Source organism: Gorilla gorilla, chromosome 4 (assembly GCF_029281585.2).
Source record: "Gorilla gorilla gorilla isolate KB3781 chromosome 4, NHGRI_mGorGor1-v2.1_pri, whole genome shotgun sequence".
NCBI classification, from domain to species: domain Eukaryota; kingdom Metazoa; phylum Chordata; class Mammalia; order Primates; family Hominidae; genus Gorilla; species Gorilla gorilla.
In genome coordinates, this window is record NC_073228.2 from 144,961,365 (window position 1) to 144,977,889 (window position 16,525).

General features: G+C 37.6%; 1 protein-coding gene across 1 annotated transcript; it reads left to right on the forward strand.

Annotated features, from left to right (window-relative positions):
* Window positions 1-8,988: 8,988 nt before the first annotated feature.
* Window positions 8,989-14,961, forward strand: PCDHB5 (protocadherin beta 5). Its single transcript, XM_019026999.4, has one exon. The coding sequence runs from the start codon at window positions 9,440-9,442 to the stop codon at window positions 11,825-11,827; it is 2,388 nt and encodes a 795-aa protein (XP_018882544.2). The 5' UTR covers window positions 8,989-9,439; the 3' UTR covers window positions 11,828-14,961.
* The last annotated feature ends 1,564 nt before the right edge of the window (window positions 14,962-16,525 follow it).

Sequence of the window (16,525 nt, forward strand, 5' to 3'; positions counted from 1 at the left end):
GTGGTGGCTCATGCCTATAATCCCAGCACTTTGGGAGGCAGGCAGATCACCTGAGGCCAGGAATTCAAGACCAGTCTGGGCAAAATGGCAAAATCCTGTCTCTAAAAAAAACACAAAAATTAGCTGGATGTGGTGTTGCACACCTGTAATCCCAGCTACAGGAGTGGCTGAAGCAGGAGAATTGCTTGAACCCGGGAGGTGAAGGTTGTGGTGAGCCCCACCTCCAGCCACAGAGATCACACCACTGCACTCCAACCTGGGTGACAGAGTGAGACTCTGTCTCAAAAAAATTTTTTAAAAAAGAAATAGCTTTTATTTATGATGACAAGTAAGAAATCTGGTTGAAGTTTTCACCAACTATATATTGACATGATGAAAGTCCAAAATCATTTTTTTTGTTGTTTATGCAGGGTAAGTCCAATTCGTGTAATCACCCAAATGAGACGGTTCAAATAAACACCCCAAACCGACATCATCCTTGGAGGTATTCATAAAGCATGACTCATTCCTTACCAGCTAGGGGCTACTACCAGACTTTGGTGTAGTGTAGATCAACATTTAAAAATTCAATTATTAGAATTTAGTTGTAAACATGATCCAAATAACTTTCACAACATGCATACCTTATGAAAATAGGCCAGTTCTATTGTCACAGAACAAAATTAGAGAATGGAGGCCAAGAATCTTGATAATAACACCCATCCCAACAGGTATTTTCTCAAATTAATCTATTATATATGCATCTTTTACAGTTCCTTTGCTACTGTTATTTTTAGGCACAGCATATAGTGAATTTAACACACGCTGTTTTGGAGACAGAAATTCTGAAGGCAACATAGCCCATATCAATTTAGAATCCCCTCTCCTTGGCTGGGTGTGGTGGCTCACGCCTGTAATCCCAGCACTTTGGGAGGCCAAGTGGGGAGGATCGCTTGAGGCTAGGAGTTTGAGACCAGCCTGGGCAATATAGTGAGATCCCTGTTTCAACAACCACAACAAAAAGTTAGCTGGTCATGGTAGCACACATCTGTAGTCCCAGCTACTTGGGAGGCTGAGGCAGGAAAATTGCCTGAGTCTAAGAGTTTGAGGCTGTAGTGAGCTATGATCAGGCCACTGCACTCCAGCCTGGGAGACCCAGCAAGACCCTGTCTCAAAACAAAGCAAAACAAAACAAAACAGAACAGAACAAAATGATCCCCTCTTCTTTTACTATCAAAAGTTACAAAATATATTTTAAATAGTCTAAGGTTAAAACTATGCATATATTTGGTGAAATTCTGCTTCCAGAGTAGATGGATTATCTAGCCGCAGAAAGCAACTCTAAAAATTGGTTAAAATGTAAAATTATCTGTTTGAAGTAACTGAAAACATAATATAATAAGATCTGAATGGGCCAAGATTCCTGAGAAGGAAAATTCTTGGAGGTGAAAACTGACTCCTGACAGGAGTTTTACCCTGAGGAAATATGCTAAGTCTGAGAACAAACAAAAAGCTTTTGTTAGAGACAGAGTAACTTCAATAGCTGTTGGGGTTGACTGGAAGATTCAAGTTCATGGCCAAATTTTCCCCTCAGGACACTTGTCAAATTCAGGGAAGCCCAGGGAAAAAGACTAAAATCCTAACTGGAAAATTTCTGAAAAGGAAAGTGAAGTTTTAATAGTCTTGCTATTGAAACATTAGAGTTTAGGATCTGCCATGGGAAGGGGCTGTGGAGAATATACCAAGTTCTCAGCCGAAAATTCTGGAGAGCCAGGTGCTTATCAGGACTGCAAAAAACCTTGACAAAGCCCAGTGCCTGTTTCAGTTGAGATGATTTGTTTAGACAGAACTCTATCAAGTTAACAGTGGAAAAGGTGAACTCTTGTTGGAGGAAGATAATATCTTAACCTTGGATAGCTTTTTACGTAGATATTCAACATTCAATAAAAAATTCCTAAGTACACACACCAAAAACTGGATACATGAATAAAACCAAGAGAAAAAAAAAGACAATAAAAATTACCCATAGATGATTCAGATATTAAAATTAACTGAATGATGTTAAAATAAGTAAGACTAATATGTTAAAAATCAAGAACAATAGAGAAAATAAAGATATAATTTCACTGGAGAATTGAACTTTAAAAGTGAAAGTTAATTCTAGAACTGAAAAATTATATTATCTGAAATTAAAACTATTTAAATGGTTTAATGTCATAGTCATAAAATGATATAGGATTAGTGGATGCAAGACAATTCAATATTAACATCCAAATATAAGCACAGAGAATAAAATAATAAAATATACAGAAAAGAACATTAGTGATGTGTGGAATATAATTTTTTAAAACTCTTAACATACTGAGAGAACAAGCATGAGGCAATATTTGAAGAGATAATGATAAAGAATTTTCCAAAATTGGTGAAAATCCTTAATCCTTCAAGATATTCAAGAAATAAATAATAACAGGCTAAATAAAAACAAAGCCTACTTAGGCATATCATAGGAAAGCGTCTCAAGACCAAAGTCAAAGAGATAATTTAAGAACCAACCATGTAAGAAATAAAACATTCCTGTTAAAGGAGCATCAGTAAAATGGAGAGTTGACTTTTCAACATAAATCAGGAAATCAAAAGACAAAGGAATGACATCTTTAAAGTCCTGAAAGAAAATTACTACCAGGTTAGAATTCTATTGCCAGCAAACATATCCTTCAAAAATGAATGCAGTTTTCAGACAAAAATGAAGGGAATTAACGACAGTCACATCTGCACTAAAAGAAATACTTTTCTTTTTTTTTCAAGACAGAGTCTCACTCTGTTGTCTAGGCTGGAGTGCAGTGGCACAATCTTGGCTCACTGTAATCTCCACCTCCTGGGTCCAAGCTATTCTCCCCATCTCAGCCTCCTAAGTAGAGGGGATTACAGACATGTGCCACTACGCCTGGCTAATTTTTGTATTTTTAGTAGAGACAGGGTTTCACCATGTTAGCCAGGCTGGTCTCGAACTCCTGACCTCAAGGGATCCACCCGCCTTGGCCTCTGAAGGTGTTGGGATTACAGGCGTGAGCTACTGCATCTGGCGAAGAAATGCTTTTAATGAAATGCATTAGGCAGAAGGAAAACAATCCAAAAGAAATCACAGAATTGCAGGAATAAATGAAGAGCAATAAGAAAGGTCAATGTACATGAATGTTGATTGAATATTGATTATACAAGGCAATAATATTAATACTAGTTTCTTAAAGGATTTAAATTATATGTAAAATTTAAATTTATAACAACAATAATGTAAAAGGAAAAGGTATAAATAGAGTTAAAAAGTGTTAAGGCTGTAAGCATTATCATGGAAGTAGTAAAATTACTAACGTGCGTTAGATTCTTGTATATTGAAGATGCATGCTGTAATTTCTTGGATAATCCTCAAAGTAATAAAACAGTAATTGAAGGAAGAAAAATTAAAAATATTTGAATAATCAAAAAGAAAAATTAAACTTTAGTGACAAATAGAAAAGTAATTAGATGGTAAGCATAAATGGAAATATATCAGATATTGTATTAATTTTATTTGGATTAAATAATCCAATTAAACAACAAAAATTGTCAGACTAGATTAAAGAAAAACTCAACTCTATGCTATCAAATTGTGTGTGTGTGAACACAGAAAGAGTGAAGGTTTAAAAGAATTGGATAAGGTATATAGTAATATAAACACTAGCCAAAATAAATCTAGGTAGCTGTATTTACATAAGACAAAAGAGACTTTAAGGAAAGATACATTACTAGAGATAAAGAGAAGTTTTTTTATAATCATGAAGAAGTAAATATACCAGAAATATGTTAGTTTTAAGACTGAATACATCCCAATTAGATAACTACAAAATATATAAAGTTGATAGAATACAAATACAAAGTAGACAAACCCAATTACACAGGGAGATTGAATACAACTCTCTCAATTCCTATTAGAATAAGAAGAAAAAACACACACATACAAAAAATGTTGAAGATCCGAACCACACGAACATCATATTCAAATAAATTGACATGCATAGCACACTGGAGCATACACATTCTTCTTATATGCATGTGGGATATATAAAAATTGTCCATGTTCTTTGTCATGAATGAAGCCTCAAATATTTAAAAAAGAATTGAGGCCAGGCACAGTGGCTAACACCTGTAATCCCAGCAGTTCAGGAGGCAGAGACGGGCAGATCACAAGGTCAGGAGTTCGAGACCAGCCTGGCCAATATGGTGAAACACCGTCTCTACTAAAAATACAAAAATTAGCAGGGTGTGGTGGCAGGTACCTGTAATCCCAGCTACTCGGGAGGCTGAGGCAGGAAAATTGCTTGAAACCGGGAGGTGGAGGTTTCAGTGAGCTGAGATCGCACCACTGCACTCCAGCCTGGGCGACAGAGCAAACTCCGTCTCGGGGGGGTGGGGGGGGGGGAAATTGAAACTACTCAGAGTATGTTCTTTGACTACAGTGGAGTTAAGCCAGAAATAAAAATAGAATAAGAAATCTCCAAATATTTTAAAATCAAATTGCATAATCCATGAGTCAAAAAGAAATCACAACAGAAATTTCCAAATATTTTGAACGGGGAAAAATTAACACCTGGCATATCAAAACAGTACTTAGAGGGAAATTTAAAATCTTAAATGCACATGTTAGAAAAGAAAGGCTAAAAATCAATAATCTAAGCTTTCATCTCAAGAAGCTAGAAAAAGAACAGCAAATCAAATGCAAATAAAGATGGAAGACAAGTTTATACACACACACATAGGCAGAAACAAAATAAATGACAAGTATACAACAGAGGAAATCAGTGAAGCAAAAAGTTGGTTTCTACAATGATTAAAATTTAAAACTCTTAGACTAATCAAGAAAAAAAGAGGGAAAACACCAACTGCCAATATCAGGATTAAAAAAACACAACTACCAACCTACAGACATTTAAAAAATAAAAAAGAAATATTATGAACAATTTTATGCCAATAAACTTGACAATTTATGTAAAACAGAAACCATCCTTTAAAAACACAATTTTCCAAAACTGAAACAGGACAAAATTAAGATCTGATTAGTCATATCTATTATATTAATTAAAGTTGTTCATTAAAAACCTTCCCACTCTAATTCACAGCAGTGAATTCTCCCAAATACTTATGTCAAAATTATCACTAATTTGTACAAACTCCTTCAGAGAGTAGAAAAATAGACAACATTTTCCAAATCATTTGGGTGCCAACATAAATCTGAATAGGTTATAACATTCAAACCTGAATAGGATATTATAAGAAAAGAAAATTACTATTCTTTTTTATAAATATGTATGGAAAATTCATTTTTAAAAATATTAGCAAATAAAATTTTAAAATGTATAAAAGAAAAATAATAATTGGAAAATGGAGTTTATTTTAGGAATACAGAGGCAGTTTAATATTTGAAAATTGATCATTGTAATTTACCATATTAAAAGATAAAGAACAAAACATGATTATTTCAATGGATACAGAAAAAAGTCATGTGATAAAATTCAACACACAGTAGTGGTAAAATTATTAGCAAACTAAAATCAAAGGGAACTTTCAGAGTGACTTTAAAAACCTACAGGAAACATCATTAATGATAAATTTTCAAAAATTTTCCCCTGGAGATCAAGAATGAAACAAGGATACCTGTCTTTTCTTCTCCAATTTAGTATTCTATCACAGGTCTTAAACAGCAGAATAAAGCAAAGAAGGAATAAAAGGCACTATGATTCGAAGGGAAGAAATAAAAATGTCTTTTTAAGTGGACATACTTGTATACCTTGCAAGCCATGAAGAATCTACAGGCTACTGGAATTAATAAATGAAGTTAACAATGCCACTGGATACAAGGTCAACATACAAACATGAGTTCTATTTCTATACAGCAACAAAAAAGTGAAAAATTTAAACATTATGCACAATAATTTCAAAAATAGCAGCTATTTATAAACAAATCTAGTTGAATATGTATAAGACTTCTACATTGAAAACTAAAATATGAGAAAAATTAAAGATCTAAATAATTACAGGAAAATACAGTGTTCACTAATTGGAAGAATCAATGTTGGGAATATGTCAGTTCTCTCTTAGTCAATCTATAGATTCAATAAAATCTTAAACAAAATTTCAGCAGCTTTCTTTGTGAAAATTAATGAGCCGAGCATTAAGTTTATTTGAAAACACAAAAACAGTAATAACCAAAGGAACCTTGACGAAAAGGAACCAAACTAGAGATACCACACCAAAGTCACAATCCGCAGAATAAAGAGTTAATAAGCTGGACTTCATTAAAATTAAAACTTTCTGCTCTGCAAAAGATACTATGAAGAGACTGAAAAGACAAGACATAAACTAGGAGAAAATATTTGCAAAAGGCATATCTGATAAAGGACTGTTATTCAAAATATACAAAGAACGACTAAAACTCAGCAACAAGAACCCAATTTAAAAATAAGCCAAAGACCTTAACAGACACCTCACCAAGGAAGGTATACAGGTGGCAAATAAACATATGAAAAGATGCTCCATATCATATGTTAACAGGGAAATGCAAATTAAAATAACAGTGAAATACGACTACACACCTATTAGAATGACCAAACTTCAGGACACTGACAGTGCCAAATGCTGCTAATGAGAGCAACAGGAGCTCTCATTCATTGCTGGTGGGAATGCAAAATGGTACAGACACTTTGGAAGACAGTTTGGCAGTTTGATACAAAACAAAATATACTCTTACCATGTTATCTAGCACTCATGTTCCTTAGTATTTGCCCAAAGGAGTTGAAAATTTATGTTCACACAAAAACTTGCACAGGGACGTTTATAGCAGTTTCATTCATAATTGCCAAAACGTGGAAGCAACCAAGATGTTGTTTAGTAGGTGAATGGATAAACAAACTGCAGTTCATTCAACCCGTAGAATACTATTAAGCATCAAAAAGAAATGAGCTAACAACCCATGAAAAGACATTGAGGAAATCTAAATGGATATTACTAAGTGAAAGAAGCCAATCTGAAAAGACTACATACTGTGTGATTTCAACTACATGGTGCTCTAGAAAAAGCAAAACTGTGGAGACAGTAAAAAAATCCATTTGCATTGGGTTCTAGGGGAGGGAGGGAGGTATAAATAAGTGGAGCACAGGGGATTTTTAGAGCAGTGAAACTACTTTGTATGATATTATAAAGGTGAATACACATAATTTTAAATTTGTCCAAAGCCATAGGATATACAGCACCAAGAATGGGCCCTAATGTAAACTATGGACTCCAGGTTATAATGACGTGCCAATGAAGATTCATCAGCTGTAGCAAATGAACCACTCTGGTGGAGGATGTTGATAATGGGTGAGGCCGTGCTTGTGTGGGGACAGGGGCATATATGAAATCTCTGTACTTTACTCTCATTTTTGCTGTGAACCAAAAACCATTCTAAAAATTAAAGTCTACTTTTAAAAAACTGGAGAACTTACTTCTCAGATAACAAAACTCATGATAAAGCTATAATAATTAACACAATGAGTTATTGTAGGATAAACAAGATTGAATAAAACATCTTCAGAGCTGTGGTTACCTAATTTATAACAAAGATGACATTTCAAAAACAATGGAAAATGGATTGTCTTTTAAATAGATGGTGCAAAGGTTTAAAGCATTCAGATACTTATATTTTAAAACTTTTGACTCCAAACTCATTCACTTGAAAAGTTAATTTCAGGTTGATTATAGCTTTAAATATGAAAAGTGGAATAATTAATCTTTCAAAATACATCATACAAGAATATTTTCATGACCTTGGAGTATGTGAACATTTAAATAGAACACAAAAAAATGCTAATCATACATGAAAATTATTGACAAATCTGACTAAAGGTAAGAAATTTTATTCATCAAAGACACGTAATAGACTTGAAATAAAAACCATAGAGTGGGAAAAGATATTTGCAATACATATATCTGAAAAAGGACTTATACCCAGAATATATGAGAAACTTCTGCAGATCAATAAGCAAACAGGCAAATGCCTCCCCCCAAAAAAGTAAAAAGGTTTGCATAAGCCCTTCACAAGATTGTATCCTAATGGCTGATAAACATGAAAATGTGCTCAAATTGTTTAATCATCAGGGAAAATGCTAACTAAAATTACAATATGATATCACCACACACTAACCAGAGTGGTTTAAAATGGAAAAGATAGCATCAAATGTTGACAAGAATGTGGAGCAACTGGAACTCTCATACTTTGCTGGTATTAGTATGACTACTTGAGAAAACTTTCTCATTATCTGCTAAAGCAAAATATATGTGCACATCTTAATGCATAGCAATCCAACTCCTTTGAATATATTCAAACATAAACACAAAAGACTAGTACAAGGATGTTTATACCAGTACTACCCAAAATAGCTTAAACCTGGAAAACAATGTTCATCAACTGGAGAATGAATAAATAAATCATAGTATATTCATACAACAGAATAATATAAAGCAATGAGAATAAAACAAATAAGAACAAGATGCCGCAGATCAATTTGATGAACATAATATTGAGGAGAAGAAGCCAGACACATGAGAATAACAATCTATAACTCCATTTGTATAAAGTTAAAAAAACAAAAAAGCAAAAAAAACCTATGACAACAGAAGTCAGGACAGTGCTTATCTTTTGGGGAGAGGGTGGTAACCAGACAATAGCAGGTGGGGACTTGGGTTTGGGTAGTATTTTTAATCTAGGTTCTACTTACAGGAGTGTGTTCACTTTGCGAAAATTCATTGAGTTATACACCTATGATTTGTGCCATTTTCTGGGTGTTATTGGTGTTTACTTCAAAGTGAAAGTAATTTTTCTTAAACTTTAAATTTCTATAGATATTCCTGATCACTTATTTAATGAAATCAAATAAGAAACACCAAATAAAGTGTATTTGTGTACTCAAGGGTACTTTTATGGAGATTAATATATAATTTTAGTTTTTTTCTCAAAAGTATTTTCTCACTGAAAATTAACTCCACAACATTTATTTAGAACTTTCAGCAACTAAGAGCTGGAGATACCGTCGGGAGAGCTTCGGGAGAGCTTATGTGACAAATGGGTATGGATACACGTCAGAGTTAGAATTCAGGATGAAATGGCAAATACTATATGCAATAGTAAATTAGGACGCCTGGTGGCGCTGCAGGCTAAGAGTGTGGATAGTGGGCTCTGCGGATAACTCAGGCGCCATTAAGCTGGGGAATCCAAACTCTAAAAGAAGGGCGCATTTTAGGTAAGATCTAGTGGCTAGATCTTCAGGGTGGGCTTCGTTCTTGTGGAAATCAGTCAAGAAAGATCGGATTCGCGGTTATTTATGCAAATCATCTGGATGGATTGTGTACGGAGTTAAAGAAACTGCGCCTTCTGGACCGGGTCTGAACAATGGAGACTGCGCTAGCAAAAACGCCACAGAAAAGGCAAGTTATGTTTCTTGCTATATTGTTGCTTTTGTGGGAGGCTGGCTCTGAGGCAGTTAGGTATTCCATACCAGAAGAAACAGAAAGTGGCTATTCTGTGGCCAACCTGGCAAAAGACCTGGGTCTTGGGGTGGGGGAACTGGCCACTCGGGGCGCGCGAATGCATTACAAAGGAAACAAAGAGCTCTTGCAGCTTGATATAAAGACCGGCAATTTGCTTCTATACGAAAAACTAGACCGGGAGGTGATGTGCGGGGCGACAGAACCCTGTATATTGCATTTCCAGCTCTTACTAGAAAATCCAGTGCAGTTTTTTCAAACTGATCTGCAGCTCACAGATATAAATGACCATTCCCCAGAGTTCCCAGAGAAGGAAATGCTCCTAAAAATCCCAGAGAGCACCCAGCCAGGGACTGTGTTTCCTTTAAAAATAGCCCAGGACTTTGACATAGGTAGCAACACTGTTCAGAACTACACAATCAGCCCAAATTCCCACTTTCATGTTGCTACGCATAATCGCGGAGATGGCAGAAAATACCCAGAGCTGGTGCTGGACAAAGCGCTGGACCGGGAGGAGCGGCCTGAGTTCAGCTTAACACTCACTGCACTGGACGGTGGGGCTCCGCCCAGGTCCGGGACCACCACAGTTCGCATTGTCGTCTTGGATAATAATGACAACGCCCCTGAATTTTTACAATCACTCTATGAGGTACAGGTGCCCGAGAACAGCCCCCTTAACTCCTTAGTTGTCGTTGTCTCCGCTCGAGATTTAGATGCAGGAGCGTATGGGAGTGTAGCCTATGCTCTATTCCAAGGCGATGAAGTTACTCAACCATTTGTAATAGACGAAAAAACAGGAGAAATTCGCCTGAAAAGGGCATTGGATTTCGAGGCAACTCCATATTATAACGTGGAAATTGTAGCCACAGATGGTGGGGGCCTTTCAGGAAAATGCACTGTGGCTATAGAAGTGGTGGATGTGAATGACAACGCCCCTGAACTCACCATGTCTACGCTCTCCAGCCCTACCCCAGAAAATGCCCCGGAAACTGTAGTTGCTGTTTTCAGTGTTTCTGATCCAGACTCCGGGGACAACGGTAGGATGATTTGCTCCATCCAGAATGATCTCCCCTTTCTTTTGAAGCCCACATTAAAAAACTTTTACACCCTAGTGACACAGAGAACACTGGACAGAGAGAGCCAAGCCGAGTACAACATCACCATCACTGTCACCGACTTGGGGACACCCAGGCTGAAAACCGAGCACAACATAACGGTCCTGGTCTCCGACGTCAATGACAACGCCCCCGCCTTCACCCAAACCTCCTACACCCTGTTCGTCCGCGAGAACAACAGCCCCGCCCTGCAAATCGGCAGTGTCCGCGCCACAGACAGAGACTCAGGCACCAACGCCCAGGTCACCTACTCGCTGCTGCCGCCCCAGGACCCACACCTGCGCCTCGCCTCCCTGGTCTCCATCAACGCAGACAACGGCCACCTGTTCGCCCTCAGGTCGCTGGACTACGAGGCCCTGCAGGCGTTCGAGTTCCGCGTGGGCGCCACAGACCGCGGCTCCCCGGCGCTGAGCAGCGAGGCGCTGGTGCGCGTGCTGGTGCTGGACGCCAACGACAACTCGCCCTTCGTGCTGTACCCGCTGCAGAACGGCTCTGCGCCTTGCACCGAGCTGGTGCCCCGGGCGGCCGAGCCGGGCTACCTGGTGACCAAGGTGGTGGCGGTGGACGGCGACTCGGGCCAGAACGCCTGGCTGTCGTACCAGCTGCTCAAGGCCACGGAGCCCGGGCTATTCGGCGTGTGGGCGCACAATGGCGAGGTGCGCACCGCCAGGCTGCTGAGCGAGCGCGACGCAGCCAAGCACAGGCTGGTGGTGCTGGTCAAGGACAATGGCGAGCCTCCGCGCTCGGCCACCGCCACGCTGCACGTGCTCCTCGTGGACGGCTTCTCCCAGCCCTACCTGCCGCTCCCTGAGGCGGCCCCGGCCCAGGCCCAGGCCGACTCGCTCACCGTCTACCTGGTGGTGGCATTGGCCTCGGTGTCGTCGCTCTTCCTCTTTTCGGTGCTCCTGTTCGTGGCAGTGCGGCTGTGCAGGAGGAGCAGGGCGGCCCCGGTCGGTCGCTGCTCGGTGCCCGAGGGCCCCTTTCCAGGGCATCTGGTGGACGTGAGCGGCACCGGGACCCTATCCCAGAGCTACCAGTACGAGGTGTGTTTGACCGGAGACTCAGGGGCCGGCGAGTTCAAGTTCCTGAAGCCGATTATTCCTAACCTTTTGCCCCAGGGCGCTGGTGAAGAAATAGGGAAAACTGCTGCCTTCCGGAATAGCTTTGGATTAAATTAGAGATCTCGTGATGACGCGTTGTTTTCTGCCATTTATCCCAAACTTTTTCAGATCTAGAATTCGAGAGTGTCATGGACAAAAATTTCACCTTGAGATTTAGCTTTTATTTCCCTTTTTAATGGATTTGTCTGTTGAACTTCACGCTGTCCAAGTGTTGAAAACTCAATTTTATTTCATTGCATTTATTTACATAGTGTCATTCCAAATCCATGCATGCTGTTGATTTTCCTGAGATTTTTTTCTCTTCTTGTTGGTATTTGTTGTGATAAACCACCTTAATAAAATCAAGTATTAATTTTATTTTCTATATATTCTGCCCATTCTATTTCATCACACTCTTAAGTATTATATATTTGATGCTAAAATGCAAAAATTAAAAATGTTTCACATCATCATATTTTAATTGTTTAAAACAAAGACAAATACATACATATGCTAACAAATGAAATATGTGAAAAAATATGTAAAAGGCAACAATCTTCTATTTACTCTTTTTTGCAGCCCTGAGTCCTATTAGCAAACTTTTTAAAAACAGTTTAATTGAATTATTACTTACATGAAGAAAAATGAACAAATCCTTTATGTTCAACTCAATATATATTCACAAAGTAACATATTTATTACCAGCAGCTTGAAGAGAAAATGAAACATCACTGGCACCCCAGGTGCCACACAAATTACTCCTTACAATCACTACTACCCCAAGTATAGCAAATATGCTGACTTCCAATACCATAGTTTAATTTTGCCTCTTCTGAATTTATATAAATGGAGTAATAGAGTATGAACTGCTTGTGTCTGGCTTTTTTTGCTCAGCATTATGTTTATGAAATTTATCCATAATACAGCTTTTAAGTTTAGTCCTTTCATTCTCATTGCCGTATAATATTCCACTGTATGAATATACCACAATTTATTATCTATCCTTTAGATCAGTATTTGGGATGGGGCAAAGTTTGGCTGTTACGAATTATACTGCTATAAACATTCTTTTAACATGCCTTTTGGCAACCTGTATATGCAGTTTTGTTGGGTATATGCCTAGGAGTGGAATTGTTGCCCATCTTGCAAGTACATGTTGACTTTTAGCAGACATTTCCCAATAGTCTTCCAGTGGTTGTACTAATTTACATTGCTATTCCCAGTGTCTGGATGTACAAATTTTTCCACATTTCTGCCAACAAACTGGTATTGTCTGTTTTTCATTTTATCCCATTGGCAAGCACTTTATACAGTTTTTAAAGCTCTTATATTTACTTTCTTATCACTAAGGAATATGTTTGTAACCATTATGAGCTGAACTGTGTTCCTATATCCCCCTCAAATTCATATGTTGAAACCCTAACTCCCACTACCTCAGAATGTGACTATGTTTAAAGATAGGCCCTTAAAAAGAGGTAATCACATTAAAATGGGTCCTTAGGGCAGACCTTAATCCAATATAACTGCTGTACTTATAAGATGGGGAGATTAGAACATAGAGAAAGGGATGTCAGACATGTAAACACACAGAGGGATGATTATGTGAAGACACTAGAAGAAGATAGCCATCTACAAGCCAAAGAGAGAGGCCTCCAAATGAAACCAACCCTGCCAACACTTTGATCTTGGACTTCTAGATTTCAGAACTGGGAGGAAAGAAATGTCTGTTGTTTAAGCCACTCAGTCTGTGGTATTTGTTACAGCAGCCGTCACAAACTAATGTAGTAACTTTCACAAACTTTAGACAATTAATTTCCTATCATGATTGCTGAGTAACTAGCACACTTAAAACAACTTCAATCTTTTGTTTTTCAGAGGTATCTATATTACTATTTTTGGGTACTTCTCTGGTCAATCTGAAACCTTTCTTTATTGTTCCAGTAATAACAGTTTCATTAGATTTTTGTATGAAGAAAAGAATAGCATTCTTATTCTTCCTTTTATATCTGTTTCTCTCTTAACACTTTCCAACCTCTCTCAGTTGAACTTCTCCTCTTACATTTTATTTTTACAACCATAGCTAAGAATTCCTTGTCTTGTCTATAGATATATTTTATTTTATTTTATTTTGAGACGGAGTTTAGCTCTTGTTGCCCAGGCTGGAGTCCAGTGGCACGATCTCGGCTCACTGCAACCTCCGCCTTCCGGATTCAAGTGATTCTCCTGCCTCAGCCTCCCGAGTAGCTGGGATGACAGGCATGTGCCACCATGCCCAGCTAATTTTTGTATTTGTAGTAGAGATGGGGTTTCTCCATGTTGGTCAGGCTGGTCTCGAACTCCTGACCTCAGGGGATCCGCCCACCTCGGCCTCCCAAAGTGCTGGGATTACAGGTGTGAGCCACCACACCTGGCCATCTATAGATATATTTTAGAAGATAATATTTAAAATTTACTTTTAATGACTATAAAAATTATGAATGCCCTGCAGTCCCAAATCACCAAGAACACACCGAATCAGAACAAAGTTGGGTTTATTGACTTGTTGCAATGAGGGAGACTGCACACAACAGGAAACAGGGGTCACTTTAGTAACAGGGTCTTACAGAGTATAGGATTTGGTCTTCTGTTAGGTGGTTTTAACAGAGGTTCAAAAAGTAGAGGTTAGCTCTGGATTGGATGCTTTCAGAAAATTGGGTAATTCTATGTTATTTTAATGAATTTCATTTAAGAAGTGGGAAAAACACTGAAATTAAATCTATAATTGGTAAATAAGCAGCATTCACTCATACTAGCAAGGAAAAAGAGCTCTTTTGTCTTTTTTTTTTTTGTTTTAGACATTGTCTCCTCAAGCATGACGTCTGGCTCCATCCGGGTTATAAGGTTATTTTCTGGTCTTGGTGTTATATGAAATTATTTGCATTCAGTAGGAGAAGATTATGGCCAACCTGTGAGTGTCAGAACAGTTCCACGTTGTTGGGCTGATTCTCTTCTCAAAATATTGTTCATTGCAAAGCCATATTACTTGCTGAAACCTCTAAGTAGTCTGGGATTACTTATGGATCTAAGTAATCTTAGAGCTGAGATTACTTCATTTCTACTATTATTTTCTTGATAATGTATCCCTAAGTTTAATCTTGTTATTTCCATCTGAGATTTGTGCTTGTCTGTTATTAAATATTCTTAATAAAAATTTAAAAAAAACAAACAAAAAAGATATTGAATATTCTTATTTTTCTGTTTCTTATATTTCTCTTTTATTTTACATTTTTAGCTTTTCTTCTATGTCCTGATGTCTCTCACTTTATGTTTTAGTGATAGGGACTATCTTTCCTGCTCTTTGCATCCAATGTTGCACTTCCTGTACCATTGAAAACAGTATGTTCCTAAAATCAAGACCAAATAGATTCATCATTTTAGACTCCATTAGTTGGCTTTACCGCATTTTCAAAATCTCAATCAATAATTCACTTTACTATATTTCCTAACCTGAAGCCCTCTAGCGTTCTGCTTCCATCTGGACTAAGTGATCTTTAGGTCTGTACAAAACTGTCATCTTGTCTTCATACCTCTCTTGGTTGAGTCCATTATTTAACAGATCACTTGTCTCCCTTTTTATTCCCTCTCTTTGCTACAATATATCCTGAAATGTCTTCCTAAAGGAGGGTTCACAAAAAAGCCAATTTCTGTGTCTCTGCCTAAAATGCATTTAGTTTTCCTTCATATTTAATTGATGATTTGGCCAGACACAGAATTATTGCTTGGAAATTTAAAATCATTAATGTGTTGATTATTGATTCATAATTTTTGATAAAAATTTTATGCCAGTGTGATTGTTGATTTTTTGTACCCCCATCTCTCTCTCTCTCTCTCTCCATATTTCTGTAGAGAAAGGAATCTCCTGTGTCTCCTTCCCTCAGAATTTTCTCTCTTCTTTTTAGATGTCTTGAATTTCATAATAGTATTATAATTTTTTCATTCCTTTGACTGAACACTCAATGTACTTATGATTCTAACAATTTATACCTTTTTATCTCTGGGATTACTTCATTTCTATTATTATTATTATTTTGAGACAAATCTTGCTCTGTTGCCCAGGCTGGAGTGCAGTGGTGCAATCTGCAGTCTTGGCTCACTACAACCTCTGCCTCCCGGGCTCAAATGATTTTCCTGACTCAGCCTTCTGAGCAGCTGGGACTATAGGCGCACACCACCACTTCCAGCTAATTTTTTTTTTAAATAGAGTTGGGGTTTCACCATATTGGCTAGGCTGGTCTCAAACTCCTGGCCTCAAGTGATCCACCTGCATCAGCCTCCCAAAGTGCTGGGATTACAGGTGTGAGCCACTGTGCCTGGCCCATTTCTACTATTATTTTCTTAATAGTTGTATCCCTAAGTTTAATCTTGTTATTTCCTTCTGAAACTTGTGCTTGTCAGATATTGAATATTCTTAATTATTTCTGTTTCTCATATTCTTTTTTATTTTACATCTTTAGCTTTTCTTCTATGTTCTGAAGTCTCTCACTTTATTTTTGAGCATTTCTAATGAATTTTTAGTCTTAGTGGCATATTCAAGTTTCTACGAACTTTATTATTAAACATTATTATATATTATGTACTATTATTACTACTACATACTTTCAGTGTACTTGGCTATTTTCTAAATACTTTATACATACTCATTTAATCGTCAAAATAATGGTACAATTAGTGTCTATATTTTCAGGGTGAACAAACTGGAACACACAGAGGTAAAGCAATTTGCCCAAGGTCACTGTC